Consider the following 19,370-nt stretch of genomic DNA (forward strand, 5'->3'; position numbering starts at 1 on the left):
CATCCAGACCCGTACGGCTTCCAAACACCGGGACAGCACTTCAACAACTTCATTGGGGTGGCCCGGGGTGGAAAAGTACAGCTGAGTGTCGTCAGCGTACAGCTGGTATCTCACCCCGAAGCCACTGATGATCTCACCCAACGGCTTCATATAGATGTTGAACAGAAGGGGCGAGAGGATCGACCCCTGCGGCACCCCACAAGTGAGGCACCTCGCGGTCGACCTCTGCCCCCCTGTCAACACCGTCTGCGACCGGTCGGAGAGATAGGAGGAGAACCACCGATACACGGTGCCTCCCACTCCCAATCCCCCCAACCGGCGCAGCAAGATACCATGGTTGATGGTATCAAAAGCCGCTGAGAGGTCTAATAGGACCAGGGCAGAGGAGTAACCCCTGTCCCTGGCCCTCCAGAGATCATCCACCAATGCGACCAAAGCTGTCTCCGTGCTGTATCCGGGTCGGAAGCCGGACTGGAACGGATCTAGATAGAATATGGCAATGTTGCTTCCCCAGACACCAAGTCCTTGTTTTCTCTTCTAATTCTCATTTCACATCAAACAGCAGAAAAATTTGGGCTGCTGGGCTGCTGACTGACCAACCAGGACCCCCAATATTAGGTGTGAAAGTGGAAAGGGAGGCTGCACCCAGCCTGGTGACCCTGCTTACTAATTCTGGGGGAGGGGGAGGCCTGCATTCTTCAGCTGCTATAAGGCCACGGGAGCTCCTGGCCAAGGCAGAAGGAATCTGTAACTCTTTCACCTGGAGACGACAACCACCACCACACAGCCTTTTCTGTGCAAAGAGAAGAGTCCTGGTTTCTCTACCAGGGCACCCCACAGGCAGAAGCGAGCATCCTTCTTACACCCTGAGCCAGAGGGGTGTTTCTCAGGGCCCAATGTGGACAATGCCTTTAAGGGTGACTTCTGGCTATCCTAGCTGTGGCCCCTTCTTCCCTGGTCTCCTTTTTAGAGTCCACTTCACCGGTAGGATGTGGCCACGGTTGGCTTCTGCACCTGGTGCTCCACCATTTGGCAGAGAATCTGGTTGCCACAAGGACGAACGGAAGAAGATGGCTGCCTTCTCGCAGACACCAAAGCCTGTTTTTGGGGATCTCTGCATGTCTTTCAACTACTCAGCTTGGCTGCCCCCTTAGTGGCGGGGCTGGAAAAACAGCCGGCAAAGGAGGACAGCTCCTGCCTGAGGAAGGTGGGAGCCAAAGGCCCTTCCTATTTATCTCTATAAAAAATAACATTAATTGGCATGCTCTGCCATTTCCTGAACATCCCATAATTAGGTTAGATAAGAAACTAGCAGTGTCTAAGAGCTATAAATGTCTAAATTAAGTTATTTTGAAAGTGCCTGGCACTTTGGCATTTTGAGAGTAAACAGTAATTGCTGTATTGAGATAAAATTGCTCCTGTTATTTAAAAGGTCATTATCTTCTTCACTTAGATAGATGAAAACTATTTTCCACTCTAGTGAACCGTTGTGTTTGGGACAATTAGGCAGGCTCGAGTAGATTTCCACCAGCCTGACTCCCACTTATCACAGCTCAGGCCATGACACACAGAAATGTTTGTATAGAAGGAGACGCAAAGTAGCCACTCTGTATTCTACTCACAGGCCACCGCCACCACGTGACTGAAAATTCCAGACGGAGATGCTAAATAACCCTTGTGCAGCTATTGAATGATGCAGGTCAATGGTGGGTGGCTGCTCAACCCTTGTCACCATCCAGAAGAAGAGCCAGGAAAGCAGAGACCAATTGGCAGCTGTGAGCCTCCTGCTTCTCCATGGGGAGATGGAGTTGAGGAGAATCCCAGGGACACGGCTGTCTCAGCAGGGCTCCAGGGAGATCCAGGAAGGAGGCCCGGCCTTGGGCCCGTTGCAGAACTCAGCTAATGCAAGAACGCAGCTAGGAAGCCAGGTCAAAGAGGGGATGCAACCTCTAGTGTCCCTGACCTCTGATGCAGAAGCCTTGCTGGGAGGCTGAGGGTCCAGCTGGACACCTGTCTGCAGGTTGACTGCAGAGAGATGTCTCATGGCCACAACTGAAATCTGTACAAGGTGCCAGAGATTAAAACAACAACAAAAAATCTAATATGATGCCTATTGGATTGTCACTTTAGGTGAGGCCACAGCGTGGTTTCTTTTCTGTGCCTCTCAGGTACCTGTGCAGAACGAGCCACTTTTGATTTTCCATACGGTGGAATATTGGAATGAACAGTTGTCACTCAACCTTCTTTGCTGACAAAGTCATTCGTTCATCTACAGGCTGCTCAGACCAGACTCTTTGAGCAAAGTTTATTTTCCTTAGCAACAATAGCAATCATGCAGGCTCTACTGAGAACATCCCGAGGAAATGCCCCACATCAAGCCCTAAACACAGGTGCAGCTATCCCTGGCAGCTGAACTAGGTTTGGCTGGGCAGAGAAATTGAAATGTCAAGACCAAAATACAGGCGACCCCAGAACCCTGAGGGTGGGTTTCCCATCTCATCTTTCCCAAGAGCAATTCTGGCACAATTCAGTTTGGATTTTGCTTCTGGTCCAGGAGACGCAAGTCAACTCAGACCGGCTCATGGACAACCAGAGCAGCCACCCTGGTTGCTATTAGTCAGAGAAGAAAAACAGACCAAGTGGAAAATTTTAATTCCCACACACACACACACAAACTCAGCAGGGTCTCAGTCAACAGCCGTGGTTGTGTGGCATTAAAAAAAAAAAAAAAAAGAACGGGAGGGACAAAAGAAACTGCTAGAAATTCAGATATCAGGATGAATCCTGTGAAACTTAATCCTCCATTCCTAAAGTTTCAGGAAAGCCAAAATATTGGTAATAAATAACACCCAGCATTATTCAATAATATTTAGGTAATACTAATTGAAAGGTGCACTGAACATTTTCGTTGATTAGTTTGTTCCTTGGTGCTGGTGATGGCAGACGGAGGCTTTCCAAGAGGAGAATTTTAGCCCCCGTCTTCGTTGCCTCTTCATAATCTGAGAAATCTCCCCACAGATCCCGCTCTGGGCCTTCTTAAACAGCCCGTGGGAATTTGCTATTTCGGTCTTGCACGACAACTGAGGAGAGACTTTGGGGCCAAATATTCCTGAAAATTTCTCCCATCTGCCCCACCTCAGTTAATCATTTCAGGTTCCCACAACTAAGGTGAGAGGGACCCATCCCATCCTTTGCTCAGTGAAGGAGATTTTGCTGGGATTTACATTGACATCTATTTCTTCCTTCTACTCCTCAACCGACCAACAGCAGACCTTCCCGTCTTCATTGCCAGCCAGAAGCTTGGAATAATTCCTAGAGATAAAAGAAGAGTTTTAGGAATAATATGGTTGAGGGCACTGCAATCACATCTAATGTGTCTGCCCAAAATAATTATTACAGTGGGAGAAGGATGCTATCTAATGGTGAAATCTGACCGGATCTATCCGGCTCATGCAAATAGGTAGCACCGGCGGCGGGAGGCTCCGCCCACCCACCGGGATGTCATTGCATCCCGTTTTTGACCCCTCTGCATATGCGCAGAAGGCTCTGTGTGCTCCTGTTCCTGAACCTGTAGCGAAGGTAAGTGGATTTCACCGCTGATGCTAACCATGACATTTTAAAGTCAGATCCATATCTGAAAACTCCTGGAACAGCTTTGGAAGAAATACTAACAGAAATAACCTTTAGATTGTAATCTCTCCCCTCCTCAGGGGTGACCCTCTGTTCTTCAATACTTATCACATATTCTAACTCTAATCCAGTCCATCTTATTTGGTAAGAGGTTAACCAGCTGAAAGGTGGTAACCTTTCTGAAAAGATGGGGGACTCCTGACTTTATATGAGAGTATTGTGTTTGTATGCTGGTGTTTTTATGAGGTCTCATAATATCACACTTCATTTGTGTTTCTTTGAAAGACTGAAACATATTTAGCCTTTTTCACTCTGACCATGATCAAGGACTTCCAAGCCACTAGGTTCACCTTTTGGGAGTTGTTTTGTTTTATGATAATAGTTTACTTACATGTCTTTTTAAGAAGAAACTAGTACCATGTTTCCCCGAAAATAAGACAGGGTCTTATTTTCTTTTGAACCCCGAAATAAGGGCTTGGCTTTATTATCGGGGAGTTCGGCAGAGAGAGGCTTTCTCCATGCGCCATCAAGCCCTGCCCCTCCTGTGTGTGTGGGGAAAACGTGAATGGCCCGAAGGTGCCAAGCCATGCGAGCGCCTGTTCCCTCCCTTGCTTGCACGCCTCCCAGGCCTCACCACCTCAATGTGGGCAAAGCCAGTGAGCACCTGGCTGGAAGTGGAGAAGACGTTGGTCGGGCCAGCCGCCTGTTGCCAAGTCTTCCTGGAATTGGGGCAGAGTGTCTTCCGGCAGCCGGGGCAGAGAGGTAGCAAAGGGCGAAGTAAGTTGCAGCCCCGCATGGGGAGACCACGCCGCTGCCACTGCCATCCGAGCACTGAGGATGGCTTCCTCTGTGGCTTCCAAACCCCGGCTGGAAGCCACTGGAAGCAGAGAAGTTGGTTGAGCCAGCTGCCTGCTGTTGAGTCTTTCGGGAGCCAGGGCAACCACATGGAGTTGGAACCATACAGCGGGAAGCACACTCCCAGAATGACCACTGCGGGAAGACTGTGTCGTGTCCCACTCCTCCGCTGACGGCCGGGTCAGAGAAATCCGAATCAGGCGTGCCTCTGCAGCTCTGCCAAAGTCCTAGCAAAGTCCTCAGGGCAGGCAGGAGACCAGAAAGTGACTTCAGCAAGATATGTTTAGACTTTGCCTGACTCAGAGAATGCCAGAAAGCAGGTCCTTTATATAGGCCATGGGGTGTGGCTCCATGACTCAGCACTTATCATGCACTTGTTATCAGCACTTATTATGTTATCCAGGCCTGCCCCTCCCTTCCTTCTGTTGCCTCCGCCTATCAAGTCTTCTGACACGAGGGTCACTCCAGTCGGCAGCTGTTGGCAATAGACCTCCCTCAGGCTCACATGCTGTGGAGGAGGGGGAGGGGTCTAGTTGCTCCGTTTGCCTGGGCATGGAGCCAGAGCTGGGGGCTGGAGATATTTCCTCCTCTTCAGCCTGTCTGGGCATGGAGCCAGGGCTGGGGCCGGGAGGCATACTAGAACATTCCTCCGTGTTTGGAAGCAGATAAGAAGGCCCCAGCTGTGGTGAGATTGGGCGAGACACAACAGACTGCATCGGCAGTGGCCGCTCTGGGAGTGTGCTTCCCGTTCTATGGTTCCAACTCCATGTGGCTGCCCCGGCTCCCGGAAGACTCAACAGCAGGTGGCTGGTCCGACCGGCGGCTTCTTCATTTCCAGCGGCTTCCAGCCAGGCTTTGGAAGCCACAGAGGAAGCCATCCTCAGTGCTTGGATGGTGGCAGCAGCGGCGCGGTCTCCCCATGAGGGGCTGCAGCTCACTTCACCCTTCGCTGCCTCTCAGCCCCACCTGCTGGAAGACTGCCCCAGCTCCAGGAAGACTTGGCAGCAGGTGGCTGGCCCGACTGGTGTCTTCTCCGCTTCCAGCCGGGCTTTGGAATCCGCAGAGGAAGCCTTCCTCAATGCTGGGTGGGCACCATGTGGCAAGAAGTGCTGGATGGCTGCTCCCTTGTGAGCAGGGCAGGAGTTTGCAGGTGAGGGGGACGGATGGGTGGATGAATGGATGGGAGGTGGCCAAGCGCCAAGAATGCTGGGGAGAGAGAGAATGAGAGGCAGCTCCTGAACAGCTCAGTTGATCCGTCGGTCGCGATGAAGGGGCCCAGCTACCATTAGCTGACCGGGGAATGGAAGGGCTGCCTCCGGTGCCGGCCACACCCAACCTTCACTAGGTTTTCTTTTCAGGGGAGGGCATATATTCACGCCCACCCCAAAAATCAGGCTTGGCCTTATTTTCAGGACATGTCTTATTTTCGGGGAAACACGGTAGGTTCAGATAATTTGAGTGCTGTGGCACCTTGAATGGAAACTGTACAATAGGATATGGTTGTGTTCTAAAGTGATTCCCTTTAGGTCAACTAATGCTTTATCCATTAATTTGGAGATCTGATTGATTTTGAAAAAGCTAAATAAGGCCAGTTTTGTTTAGCATTCGCATGGTTAACCAGTATAAATTTGGTTACAGGCTAGACTGGGAAAGGTAATGAAAAATTACAAACAGAGAAAATAAATATCAAGACAAAATGTTAGGCTTAAGCATGCACATAAAGTAAAAAACAAACAAACCCCAATATCTCTAGCTGAACATTATTTCCTTAATATTGCAGAGATCACGGCTTCCAAAGCAGATTTCTCAGTCCCCTCCAGATCCCTCAGCCTTAATCCTAAGGCTGCTGGGAAGACGGAAGAACCCTGATTTCTCTTCTCTGCCTTAGCTCCCAATGTTTGCCCTCTTTTGAGAAGGAGGAGGAGGAGGAGGAGGAGGAGGAGGAGGAGGAGGTGGAGGAGAGATTTGGGCAAACAAAGTCCTTGCCCCTAGAGTGCCCAGCCAAGTCCTCTCAGTGGATTGAGGCTCAAATGCCTTCGACTACTAAGTCACTTTTTGTGAGATGGGTGGCCAGATAAATTTATTAAATGAATAAATAAAATGTGGGAGGTGGGCTTGCCTGCCGATCTACTGCATTGGAAAGTTCAACCATCTTTTTTTCTACTGCTACTAAAACCATCAGTTTGCTTTTCAGCTAAAATGGTACCAAAGTTTAAAGGCACCCTAGTCAGGATGAGTTTTATTTCACCCTGGTTATCTTCTTGCTGCAAGAGACAAAAGGAGGCACTGGGTGGCCATCCTGTCCTTCCCTAAGTTATTAACCAAAATGGCACTGGAATGGCTGTTATAGAACGTTTCTGTAAAGGAAAACACCTTGTTAAAAGATTCTGCAGGAGGGACTCCTGGCTAAAGCCTGACTGGGGGACGCAGCAGGCCGCCTCCTTCCTACTCCCGACTGGCTGGGAAGAAACACCAGCCGCTTCAGCGCCGGAGCCCCTGAGGGTGTAGCTCGCATGCCCCCTAGCAGGTTTACCGGGTAGTGCAGTCCAAAGGCTTACCTGGAAGCTGCCAGGGCTGTGACAGGCGAGGCGGGTCGGGAGGCTCCTTCTGGGGGACTCGTGCGAAGCAGCAGCTCCCGCTGGAGGACAAATGCCACTTTCTCCCCTCTGCCGCCTGCTGGGAGAATAGAAAGGAAAGGTGAAATGGTGGGGATTCTCATTTGGGAGATGAGAAAGTGTGCTGTAGATGTTATTATTTATAATTCGTTAACCAAAGAACAAATATATTTAATCCCCACCTCTATGATTGCCAGAAGGGCTCATCCCAATTGAATTTTAGGCCTATGATAGTTACATGTGCTGACGTGTGGTTATATCAATTGTGCCTAAATTGGATTTGTGTATTATTGCTTTCTAAATTGCATTGCCTAGTTCAGCAGAATTGTTCATCAGTGTTTCCTGTTTCAGTGCTTAATAAGATGTCGCTGAATGCCTTGCTTTTGCCCGGTTAAAACAAATTTTAAAGCCTAAAGTCCTGGTTATTGTCAATACACCTAAATCTGTTCCTCATACAATCAGTAATTACCTGCCAAGAATACTGTGCAAATAATATAATTCAATCGCGGTCACTTCAGCTTTATTTTTAGTGCTCCAGTTTTGGATTAATTGTTCTTTCCAGTGTTGCAAAACAAACAGAGGACTATCTGGTTGTTGCTGCTGCTGAAAATACCTCAAAAGCAAATTGTTTTGAGAGAACAGAGGCTGCTGGGATTGAGGTATGCTTGCTATTCAAAGATGCATCGTGCCCTCTTTGGATTGGGGTCCTGGTAAGGATTTGTGGTCTCTGGAGTGATGCAAGGCAGAGTCCCAGCTGACGCAGCTCACCACCTGAACCGATACTTGCCTTCTGTAGATAATGTACAACTGAGGAAAGGGGGTTGTCTTATAAACAAGTGCCGACCTTGTGCCATAAACATGAAGAGGAGGAACGGTCCATAAATCGTGATTAATGGTTATGTGTCATCGAATCGGTGGCAACTCTTGGCAATCACACAGATAGATTTTTTTCCCATGACCATAAAAGTAATAATCTCCAATTGACCATATACTCATGCATGCGTTGTGTGTAAATTTGCCTTGCAAAGGGAGGGAAAATGCTCGCTGGTATGTGTACAATAATCTCCCAAATAGGTATACGCATGCATGTTAAATATGTGCAAATGTCCAAATCCAGCAGGCTGTTGCTCTGTTGGCCAGGCGTCCGTGGGGCCCTTGATTGATGGGGGTAAAGGCTGCTGCTGTCATCCCAGGGAAGCCAATTTGAGTTCCGCCTTTCCCTTGGGAGGAACAGCCAAGGATGGAGTGGGCTAAAACTTTGCAGAGGGAGCCCCCTGCTGGCTGTTTGCAGGCCAGCAGCCTTCTCTTTCTACGCTGCCCATGCTTGGTTTGTGTCCTTACCCTGTTGGGCTTGATACTTGCCAGTCTCGGCCTCTCCCACAGGCTCCTCTCCCTGGCTCATAGGTGAGGCTGCTTCAAGCTTCCAGACCTGAAAGATCCAGGAGAACCAGTTGAAAGTGTTGATCGGGAGGGGGGGGGCACGGGGGGGGGGGGAAAGGGAAGTGGGGGGAATCAGATGAAGTGGATTCCATAAACTTTAATAGATTACTCAGTTCTCAGACAAGAGTTTGTGAATTGTTTCAGCCAGGAGACTTCAGTGCTTCTGGGCTTTAGCTTTAAATACTGTGAGGCGGGAGAAAGGAAGGAAGGAGGAAGGAGGAAAAGGGTTAAGTAAAAGCATCCGGGGGAATCCTCCGGCTTAGAGCCATTTGTTTAGTGACTGTTTGAGCAGCATTGAAAAAGGGGATTTACAACTGGTCCTCACACCTATGACCATCACACCATCCCCACAGTCACATAATGACAATTCAGATGCCTGTCGTGTATTTCTGATGGTTGCAGCCTCCCTAGGTCGCCCTTTGTGACCTTCCCGGCTGGCTTCCAGCAAGCAAAGTCAGTGGGGGAAGACAGACTTGCTTAATGACTGAGTGATTCACTTTACAACTGCGGGGAATCACGTAACTGCTATAGCAAAAAAGTTGTAAAATCAGGCATGACTCACTTAACAGACACCTCGCTTAGCAATAGGAACTCTGGTCCCAATTCTGGTCATAAGTCAAGGACTGCCTGTGCCCTGAAGATGGAGGACAGAGAAGGATCCTAAAAGAACCCCCCTTTTTTCCCCGTTTGTGGCTTGAATTTCAAACTTCTGTAGCCCTCAGAGGAAGTTCTCTATCGTGGCCTTCACAGGTGTATTTTAAAGGAACAATTTAGCAAAAGAAAACCGTCCCCTGGGCTCAGCCAGAAGGGAGGGGGGGTCAGGCAGGGGCCTTTGCCTCCTTTCTTTAAAAACTCCTTCCTGATAAATCAAACACTTAAAATGCCTTCTCGATTTTAAACTAATTCAGTGTGTTGGTAGAAGGAAATGCAAAGCAGGTTGAAAACATGCCATTGTGTGGAGTTTCAAGTATAAAATATTGTATTCTCATGAGTGGTTTTACTAAATACCAGGGGTGGCCTATAAATGGCCTTTTAAGCCCCAGGCTTTATAGAGTGTAAGGCTAGAGCTCCCCATCTGGCAATTGGAGAATGAGCCTCACCCAACCGACTGGAACTGGGAAGGTTCCCCAGAAAAACTCGGCCTTGGCTGGTTGAAACCATTTTTTCCACGTTGAGCCTCGGTGGCACAGTGGTTAGACTGCAGTACTACTTCTGCTGCCTACCAGCTGCCTGCAATTTGGCAGTTCAAGTCCCACCGGGCTCAAGCCTTCCATCCTTCTGAGGTGGGTAAAATGAGGACCCAGATTGTTGGGGGCAATATGCTGACCAGTGGTGGGATTCAAATAATTTAACAACTGGTTCTGTGGGTGTGGCTAAGGTGGGCATGGCTAGGTGGTCATGTGATTGGGTGGGCGTGGCCAACTCGACGTCACTCACCGCAAGGTGGGGTGGCACCTTGCTGTGAGTGACATGGAGTTGGCCGCGCCCACTCAGTCACATGACCAATGCTGCAGAGACAGGGCGATTTCCTACCTTCTGACAAAATAAAAGCCCATCTAAAGAGTATTGCCTGCCTGCTGAATACTGGCAAAAGGCGGCTAGGGGGGAAAAAAGAGAAGGGCCGATGGAAATGCCCCGTTTTCCATGCCACGCTGGATCGGGATGAGGAGGGGAAGGGGCAAAAAGCCTACTCAGTCCATACATACTCAACAGCATGACAGCAAATCTCTCTTCCGGCTCACCAGTTCAGGCATTGGGAGCTTAGCCAATTTTCTTGCAGAGCTCATGCATGGAATCCCGGGAGCGGCAGCATATTGCATGCTTTTCACTCCAAGCAGCCTGGACTGGAAAACACATGGCTGGGGTGGAGGAGTGGCCCTTCTTAACAAGATGAAAACTGTTGCTGCAAGCCTGAGTTCCCCGCACGAGAGATGCAAGCCCAGCTTTGGCTGCAGACCTGCGATTGTGAGGGCAGGCTTTTTCCAAGGCCGGGTGCACTGGAATACCAGACTTTCAGCTCTTGTGCGGGGAACCCAGACTTGCAACTCAATTTGTAGCTTGTTAAGAAGCTTAAGAAGCTGGAGGAGAAGGGTGGGTTCCTCCACCCCAGCCATGAGTTTTCAAATTTGGCTGCTTGGAGTAAAAAGTATACTGCTGTCGAGTCCCAATTTGGGGCTCACCATACCTGGGGGGTGGGGGGGCATGGACTTGCAACCATTGGCTGGCAAGTCCAACAGCGAGCAAGGCTGCGGTGGTGGTCGTGGTGGGACACATCAGGACAGCGCTGGCCTGAAGCTCATCAACAGGCCATCCTCCTGGCCAAGTCTGGTTGCGAGCGGCACCGGCACTGGCAGGCAATGGGGTGCGTGGCCGCTGGAAGTCCTGTCGCCGCCATCCTGTTCTTCGTGCCGGCCGCGCACCCCATTTCCTGCCAGTGCTGGTTGCGGCCAGAACCAGCCAGGAGGATGGCTTGCTGACCAGCTTCAGGCCGGCGCTGTCTTGACATGTCCCGCTATTCTCCTGGCCTGTCGTCACTGCCATCACCGCCCTCTTCTTCAGGCCAGCTGAAGCTGCTCAGAAGGCAGCTGCCACAGCCTGTCCTTGCTACTTAAAGGCAGCTTCCGAGGCAGGAAAAGTTTGGCCAAGTCGTCTACTTCTCGGCCTGACACACACAGAGAGCATGCACACCTCTCACAGTGCCGGGACTTTCTGCAAGGAGATGGTGCATGGGGACACCGTCTCCTCGCATAAGATCCCGGTGCCATGAGGTGCAGGTGCCTGTTTGCTTGAGGCCGAGAAGGAGGAGAAGACTTCACCGAACTTTTCTGCCTCCCTCTCTTCTGACACTGGCCAGGCAGGTGAGCAGCCTCCTGACCAGTGAGGAAGAGTCCTCCCAGCGGGGCTGTGCTAGCGTGGCCATGCAGTTCCCAGCCAGGGGGGAGAGCGCAGAGCAGCTAGCATGGCCATGCAGCTTCTCAGCCAGCATTCAAAGGCAAGCAGGAAGCATGGGAATGGAGCTGTGCTGCCAGCATCGCCGGTGGCAAAGCAAGACAGGCAAGCCCAGGAACGGGGGGAGGGGCAGATAGCTAGCTAGGATGTGAGTGCTGTGTGCGATGGAGACACAGCGGTGGTGGCAGAGCTAGCCAGGCAAGGCTGGGGATGGAGGGGGGGCAGTGCAGCGGTGGCAGCCTAGGCTGGTGTCAAAAACAGCAGCAGCAGCATGCTTAGACCGTCAAAAACAGGACGTGATGAGCATCCTGTGGGTGGGCGGAGCCTCCTGCAACTTCAGCTACCGGTTCACCCGAACCAGGTAGAACTGGCAGAATCCCACCGTTGTAAACCGCTTAGAGAGGGCTGTAAACCACTGTAAAGGGCTAAGGGCTATTGCTATTCCCATCCTGGGGAGAAGAGATGGGATGTGAAGGAGAAGGCTGTTTCATCTGTTCTTTGCCCACTATTTCCCCATGGAGGGAGGGTCTCCAGTTCATCTTTTGCTTCTGAACACCCACCCACCGCCTGCCTGCCTACCTAAAGAAGAGGAGAGCGCCAGGTGTGCACCTCCGACCGGACGAGGTGCCCTTGTCAAAACCTACTGAGAACCTGCCCCCGCTGTGGCCCCACAGACGGGGGGGGTTTCCTCCTTCTTGGAGGGTCCTACCTGCACACAGCCATCTGTGTCCCCTGTGACAATGAGACTCTGTGCATCCCAGTCCTTCACTTCAAAGAAACAGCAGCAGGAGAGCCTTCCTCCAGGTCTTAAGGGGGCCTTTCCTTTGGCCAGGGGCTGCCCGTTGACAGTCCAGAGGTACAGGGTCACTCCAGCGCATGAAGCCACTTCGCCCTGCAAAACCATCCCAAGCACAGTTCAGGCCTTTCTGTCGCGCAAGTAAGGTCAGACAACCAGCATGGACCCATGTAGGAAAGTGGGCTTGGTCATACAGGAACAGCCCAGGCAGGTGACACGGAGGAAAGATTGTCACAAAAGCAAAAACTCAAAATGAATTGATTGAACAAGGTCTGCCTAGTCTCTCCCACTGTCCCTTTTCAGGGAAGATGGTGGGAAATTGGGTGCATGGCTGCTTCAGATGGTCCTGGATGAAATCCCGAGTTTCTTCCAGTCAGGATTCGGGCCCAGGTGCGGGACAGAAACAGCCTTGGTGGCACCTGGCAAGAGCAGGATGGGGAGCAGCGCATCCATCCTCGCTCTCCTTGGCCTCTTAGCGGCCTTCAATGCCGTTGACTAGGGCATCCTTTGGGGCAGGCTGTGGGGTTTGGAGCTGGGGCCAGACGGCAGCGTTTTGAGCTGGTTTGGCTCCTTTCTCCAAGGTTGGTCCCAGTCATTGTTGATAGGGAGTGAGAGGTCCGGCGGATGGATGGATGGAAGGAAAGAACAGTGGCCCAATTCTTCCCCTTTCTGCTCATTCCCAGATCGAAACCCTCTTCCTTTTCCTTTGCCTTGATCTTCACCTGCTGTTTTGTCCACCCTAATCACTTCCCTGGAAGTACATTTCCCTGCTTCAACTCACACATTTCTTTTTCTAGAAACTAGCAAGCTAGGAGAGGACATTTGTCTCCCAAAATGAACCTGGATCATGCAGACAACGCGAGATAACCCTGGGTGGATTGGGGTGGGGTGGGATGGGGAGGGGAGAAGCTTCTGCTATTTCACCAACTGGCATCCAACAATGGCATCTGAGGGTTGCATGTAACCAAACATACGAGAGGGCAAACTCTCTTGAAAGCTGAAAGCTCTCAGAGATAACAGCCCTCCTCCTCCTCCTCCTCTTCCTCCTCCTCCTCCGACTCAGAAATTGCTTTTAGTGCCCTCTTTCAACATTCAGGATCCTGTTAAAAACCTCGGTAAAAAGAAAAAAAATCAATCTGTCACGCCTCTAGATGGTTTCTCACGGAGAAGAGCACCCATTAAGTCATCATGAAATGTTCATGGATTTGTCAGAAGAACAATGATAAATGAAGGCCTTACTGTTGAATCATTGATGGCAACCGCCAAGAGGCCTCCTTCGTGTGCAGGAAGCCGGGTGAGGCATGTCAACTGGTTCAGGTCCCAGAAGAGGCAGGATCCGTCCGCAGAGCCACTCACCAGGAGACAGTAGGCTGTGGAGGCTGCCAGGCAGGTCACTGGCTGTGTGTGTCCATAAAGAGGCTGGAGAGCAAAGCAAGCAATGAGCACAACACACACACACACACACACACACACACACGCACGCACACACACATGAGAGGGGAGTAGGAGCGAATCCCAGGGCAGCCTTAGGCCTGCAGATCCCCCACCCACCTGCTCCCCAGTGTCTGGGGGGCGGGCTCAGAGGGAGGAGAGCCACTTAGGAAGGGGCAGAAGGCAACCAGGCACCATCTCCTCTTCTGTGAGGCCCTGACAGGAAGACAACACAATGCCAAAAGAGCTTGAAATAAAAGCTCCAGAGGCAGAGAAGCAGGATTGCCCCTTCAATATTGGAGCAGAACTTTAGCTTTGCAACCGAACTGGTCCTGGGGAATGTTAGAGCCATGCAGTTTTTTTAAAAAAAAGAAAATAATTGAATAACACCCTGCTTTTAGTACTACCGGCTTCTTTAAACACATCAGTCAATGGTGAGAATGCAGAATTAAATTGACATTGCTGCCTGCCTATGTCGTGTCCCACTCCTCCGCTGACGGCCGGGTCAGGGAAATCCGAATCAGGCTTGCCTCTGCAGCTCTGCCCAAAGTCCTAGCAAAGTCCTCAGAGCAGGCAGGAGACCAGTAAGTGACTTCAGCAAGATAAGTTCGACTTTTGCCTGACTCAGAGACTGCCAGAAAGCAGATCCTTTATATAGGCCATGGGGTGTGGCTCCATGACTCAGCACTCATTAAGGCCTGCCCCTCCCTTCCTTCTGTTGCCTCCGCCTATCCAATCTTCTGATGCGAGGGTCACTCCAATCAGCTGTTGGTAATAAACCCTCCTCAGGCTCACATGCTGTGGAGGAGGGGGAGGGGTCTAGCTGCTCCGTTTGCCTGGGCATGGAGTCAGGGCTGGGGCCGGGAGGTGCTCCTTCTTCTGCAGTTTGTCTGGGCATGGAGCCAGGACTGGGGCCGGGAGGCATACATTCCTCCGTGTTCGGGAGCAGATAAGAAGGCCCCGGCTGCTCTGAGGGCGGGCAAGACACAACAGCCTACTTCTGCCGTGGTTATGGTCGCAATCCCCGCTCACGGTTGGGCTCTACATCTCAGAAAGGATGTGACGACGCTGGGAAGACACAGAGGAGGGTGGCCACTCTGGGCTAATTTGTAAGATGAAAAAAGGTGGAAGGGTAAAGCTACAACAGATTACGCCTCTGCCGAAGGAAACAAGCAAAGTTTGCTCCATTTCTCGCAATGCTTAATACTTGGGGCAGCCAATGAAGTCAAAGGGCAGGAAAATCAAGGCTGGCTAACCAGATGCCCAGGGAAAAGAAATCTGAGCAGTGAACCAGGCAGGAAGAGAATCTCCTAGCCCTTCCCTGGAGGAAGACCTTGGCCCGATTTACAGTGTATAAGGTTCCTTAGAAGAGAGGGGTAAAAATATTCTGATTTGGGAAGCCAAAACCATTTGCACTGCTGGGCATCTTTGGAATTTGGAGAATGGGCGGGGGCTGGCTTGAGGGAAGAAAGGCTGAGGGGGGTTCCCCTTAACAAAATGGCTGCCATAGAGGACAGAACCCCTTCCCACCATTTATTACAATGTGATGAGTCCCTACAAGAACCCTCCTTCTATGCTCTGCCTGCCTTTGCCCCTTTTCTGGGCAGAGAGTCCACTTCCAGACAGGGCACCGTGATGCCAGCGGCCATTATTTGTTTCTGGGGCTCATTTAAAGATGGCCAAGATCATGTATGATCATGACTGGAAAAGAGCTGATGTAGTTCCCATCTTCAAAAAAAAAAAAACAGATCCAGGAAACTACAGACCTATCAGCCTGACCTCAATATCAGGGAAGATTCTGGAAAAGATAATCAAGCAAGCGAATCACTGAACACCTAGAAGCAAACAAAGTAATAACCAAAAGCCAACATGGGTTTGTCAAAAACAGATCATGCCAGACTAATCTCATGCATTCTTGGACAAAGTGACAAAATAATGCTGTCGATATAATTTACTTGGACTTCAGTAAAGCATTTGATAAAGTAGACCATAACCTACTACTAGGTAAAGTAGAAAAATGTGGGTTAGACAGCACCACCACCAGATGGATTCGTAACTGGCTGACCAACCGCACTCAATGTGTAGTCCTCAATCCACATGGAGGGAAATATCCAGTGGAGTAACCCAAGGCTCTGTTTTAGGCCCAGTACTCTTCACCATGTTCATCAATGACTTGGACAAGGGGATAGATGGGGAACGCATCAAATTTGCAGATGACACTATGCTAGCAGGAATAGCCAACACTCCAGAAGATAGGCCCTAGAAGCAACTGTGAGAGGGATCTTGGAGTCCTAGTGGACAATCATTTATATATGAGCCAGCAGTGTGCAGCAACTGCTAAAAAAGCCAACACAGTTCTGGGCTGCATAAACAGAGGGATAGAATCAGGAACACATGAAGTGTTAATACCACTTTATAATGCCTTGGTCAGGCCACACCTGGAATATTGCATTCAGTTTTGGTCGCCACGATGTAAAAAAGATGTTGAGACTCTAGAAAGAGTGCAGAGAAGAGCAACAAAGATGATTAGGGGACTGGAGGCTAAAACATATGAAGAACGGTTGCAGGAATTCGGTATATCTAGTTTAATGAAAAGAAGGACTAGGGGAGACATGATAGCAGTGTTCCAATATCTCAGGGGTTGCCACAAAGAAGAGGGAGTCAAACTATTCTCCAAAGCATCTGAGGGTAGAACAAGAAGCAATGGGTGGAAACTAATCAAGGAGACAAGCAATTTAGAACTAAGGAGAATTTTCCTGACAGTTAGAACAATTAATCGGTGGAACAACTTGCCTGCAGAAGTTGTGAATGCTCCAACACCGGAAATTTTCAAGAAAATGTTGGATAGCCATTTGTTTGAAATGGTGTAGGGTTTCCTGCCTGGGCAGGGGGTTGGACTAGAAGGCCTCCAAGGTCCCTTCCAACTCTGTTGTTGTTGTTGTTGTTGTTGTTGTTGTTGTTGTTGTTATTATTATTATTATTATTATTATTATTATTAATTTTAAAACGGACCCTCTGCTTTAGGGCAAGCAAACATCCCGTGTTTTAATAATCTATAACCATTTCTAAAGAACATCAGGAGGTCTGAGAAGAGCCACGAAAGGGTCTGCAAGATCACAGGCGCTTCCAGGTGCCCTGCTGAGAAACCTAAATACAATTGAAAGCCCTCCAGAGTCACGTAAAAGGGAGAGGAGGGGCCATATAAGTCAGATGGATGAAGTAAAGAATTCCTTCCTGATGCACAAGGACCACACACCCCCCGGCTTGCATAACGCCCACCCCTCCTTAGTTTTGACACCATCCTTCATCCAGCAAGTGGCAACCTCTGCACTGACTGGTGGGTGTAGAAAATCCAAGGAAATCTTCTTTGGCAACTGCTGAAGACCGACCTGGGGAATCTGAACGGCCTCCAGAGAGCCTTCCGGAAGCGCAGCAGGAGCCTCTGTTCCAGGGCACCTGGCAAACGGTTCCCGCTGGTTGAAGAACACCTCGGCTGGGCCGGTGAGCCAGCCTTGCCCTCTTGGCTCCTCTGCAAGCAAGAAGGCTCCCAGCCTCATGGAGTGGGGCCAGAGGGATCGCAGGAAGGCCGCTTCCCTCCCTTTCTTTGGTGGCTGCTGGGGACGGGGGCTCTCCTGTCCTCTTTCCTCTCCCACGTGGCCATGCCATTGTGTCTTGACAATTCAATAAATAAGATCAGGAGCTGCAGTCAGGTACAGCCGTTCAAGGGCATCAAAGGGGGATTAGATCATTTCGTGAAAGAAAAGGCTGTTAATGGCCAGGTAGTCATGACGGTTATATGCATTTATTTCAAAGTTCATTCTTCAGATCAATAGATTTCAGGGTAATCAAATACAATTAGTACAAGCAATAAAACATGCATATACACACACCCATCATGCTATTTCCTTTCAGAATGAGTGATACTGGCGCGGCATCCTCGATCACTCGGGAGTTCATGGCTTCCATGACGGCCATGGACCTGACTCAATTAATGGATGGCCCTACTCACATTGGGGGTGGCACCCTAGACTTGGTTTTTATCTCTGGCCAGTGGCTGAATGATCTGATTTTAAATGATTTAGTTATTGAACCTTTGTCATGGTCAGATCATTTTCTCCTTCGTCTGGACTTTCAGACTGCTACCCACCACTGCAGGGAGACGGAACCAATACGTTGGTTCTGTCCCAGGCGCTTGATGGACCCTGAGAGGTTCCTGACGGGCCGTTTCCCGAGAACCTGGCCCACGGCACGACTGAAGAACTAGTCACGGCCTGACCCGGCGTCGGTCTCAACCAGCTCCTTGGTTTTCTGAGGAACTGAGGGAGATGAAACGCCGGAGAAGACGCCTAGAGAGTGCCTGGAGATCCAGCCGTTCTGAGTCTGACCGGACACTAGTTAGGTCCTTTATCAGGACCTACCTAGTGGCATTGAGGGATGCGAAACGTTCTTACATTTCCTCCCTCATTGCGTCGGCAGATAACCGCCCGGCCGTCCTATTTCGGGTGACCCGCTCTCTCCTTCAACAGGAGGGGCAGGGGGACCCATTACAAGGGCGTGCCGAGGAGTTTAACGGTTATCTATACGATAAAATCGTTCAGCTTCGGGACGGATTGGATCAAAATTGGGTAGATCCGGATGAGAGTTTCGAGACCCGTCTTGTTGAGAGTGTTTGGGATGGTTTTGACCCTGTGACTCCCGAGGACATGGACAGGTTGCTGGGAAGACTGAATGCCACCACATGTTTACTGGACCCATGCCCCTCCTGGTTGGTGCTGGCCACGCAGGAGGTGACACGAGGCTGGCTCCAGGGGATTATAAATGCTTCTTTGCAGGAGGGGGTCTTTCCCGCTGCCTTGAAAGAGACGGTGGTGAGACCTCTCCTCAAGAAGCCTTCCCTGGACCCGGCTTTTTTAGGAAATTATCGTCCGGTCTCCAACCTTCGCTTTACGGCGAAGGTTGTAGAGAGTGTGGTGGCATGTCAGCTACCCCAGTACCTGGATGAAACTGTCTATCTGGACCCGTTCCAGTCTGGCTTTCGGCACGGGTACAGTACAGAGATGGCTTTGGTCGCATTGGTGGATGATCTCTGGAGGGCCAGGGATAAGGGTTACTCTTCTGCCCTGGTCCTATTAGACCTCTCAGCGGCTTTCGATACCATCGACCATGGTATCTTGCTGCGCCGGTTAGAGGGGTTGGGAGTGGGAGGCACCGTTTATCAGTGGTTCTCCTCCTACCTCTCTGACCGGACGCAGACGGTGTTGACAGGGGGGCAGAGATCGACTCCGAGGCGCCTCATGTGTGGGGTGCCGCAGGGATCGATTCTCTCGCCTCTCCTGTTCAACATCTACATGAAACCACTGGGTGAGATCATCAGTGGTTTTGGGATGAGATACCAACTGTACGCTGATGACACGCAGCTGTACTTTTCCACCCCAGGCCACCCCAACGAAGCTATCGAAGTACTGTCCCGGTGTCTGGAAGCCGTACGGGTCTGGATGGGGAGGAACAGGCTCAAACTTAATCCCTCCAAGACGGAGTGGCTGTGGATGCCGGCATCCCGGTACAGTCAGCTGCAGCCGCGGCTGTCTGTTGGGGGCGAGTCATTGGCTCCGATGGAGAGGGTGCGCAACTTGGGCGTGCTCCTGGATGGGCAG

The 19,370-nt window shown here is 50.6% G+C and overlaps 1 protein-coding gene across 1 annotated transcript in view; it reads right to left on the reverse strand.

Moving 5' to 3' along the window:
• Positions 1 to 19,370, reverse strand: part of WDFY4 (WDFY family member 4) — a 151,811-nt gene continuing 132,441 nt past the window's right edge. The window contains exons 60-64 of the mRNA XM_058186274.1: positions 13,525 to 13,704; positions 12,199 to 12,381; positions 8,442 to 8,529; positions 7,044 to 7,161; positions 1 to 3,312 (exon numbers count right to left, since the gene is read on the reverse strand). Of these exons, the coding sequence (XP_058042257.1) occupies positions 3,246 to 3,312; positions 7,044 to 7,161; positions 8,442 to 8,529; positions 12,199 to 12,381; positions 13,525 to 13,704 (636 nt within the window). The 3' untranslated portion in view covers positions 1 to 3,245. The remainder of the gene's footprint in view (positions 3,313 to 7,043; positions 7,162 to 8,441; positions 8,530 to 12,198; positions 12,382 to 13,524; positions 13,705 to 19,370) is intronic.

The sequence above is a fragment of the Ahaetulla prasina genome, chromosome 5, assembly GCF_028640845.1.
Source record: "Ahaetulla prasina isolate Xishuangbanna chromosome 5, ASM2864084v1, whole genome shotgun sequence".
Classification (NCBI taxonomy): domain Eukaryota; kingdom Metazoa; phylum Chordata; class Lepidosauria; order Squamata; family Colubridae; genus Ahaetulla; species Ahaetulla prasina.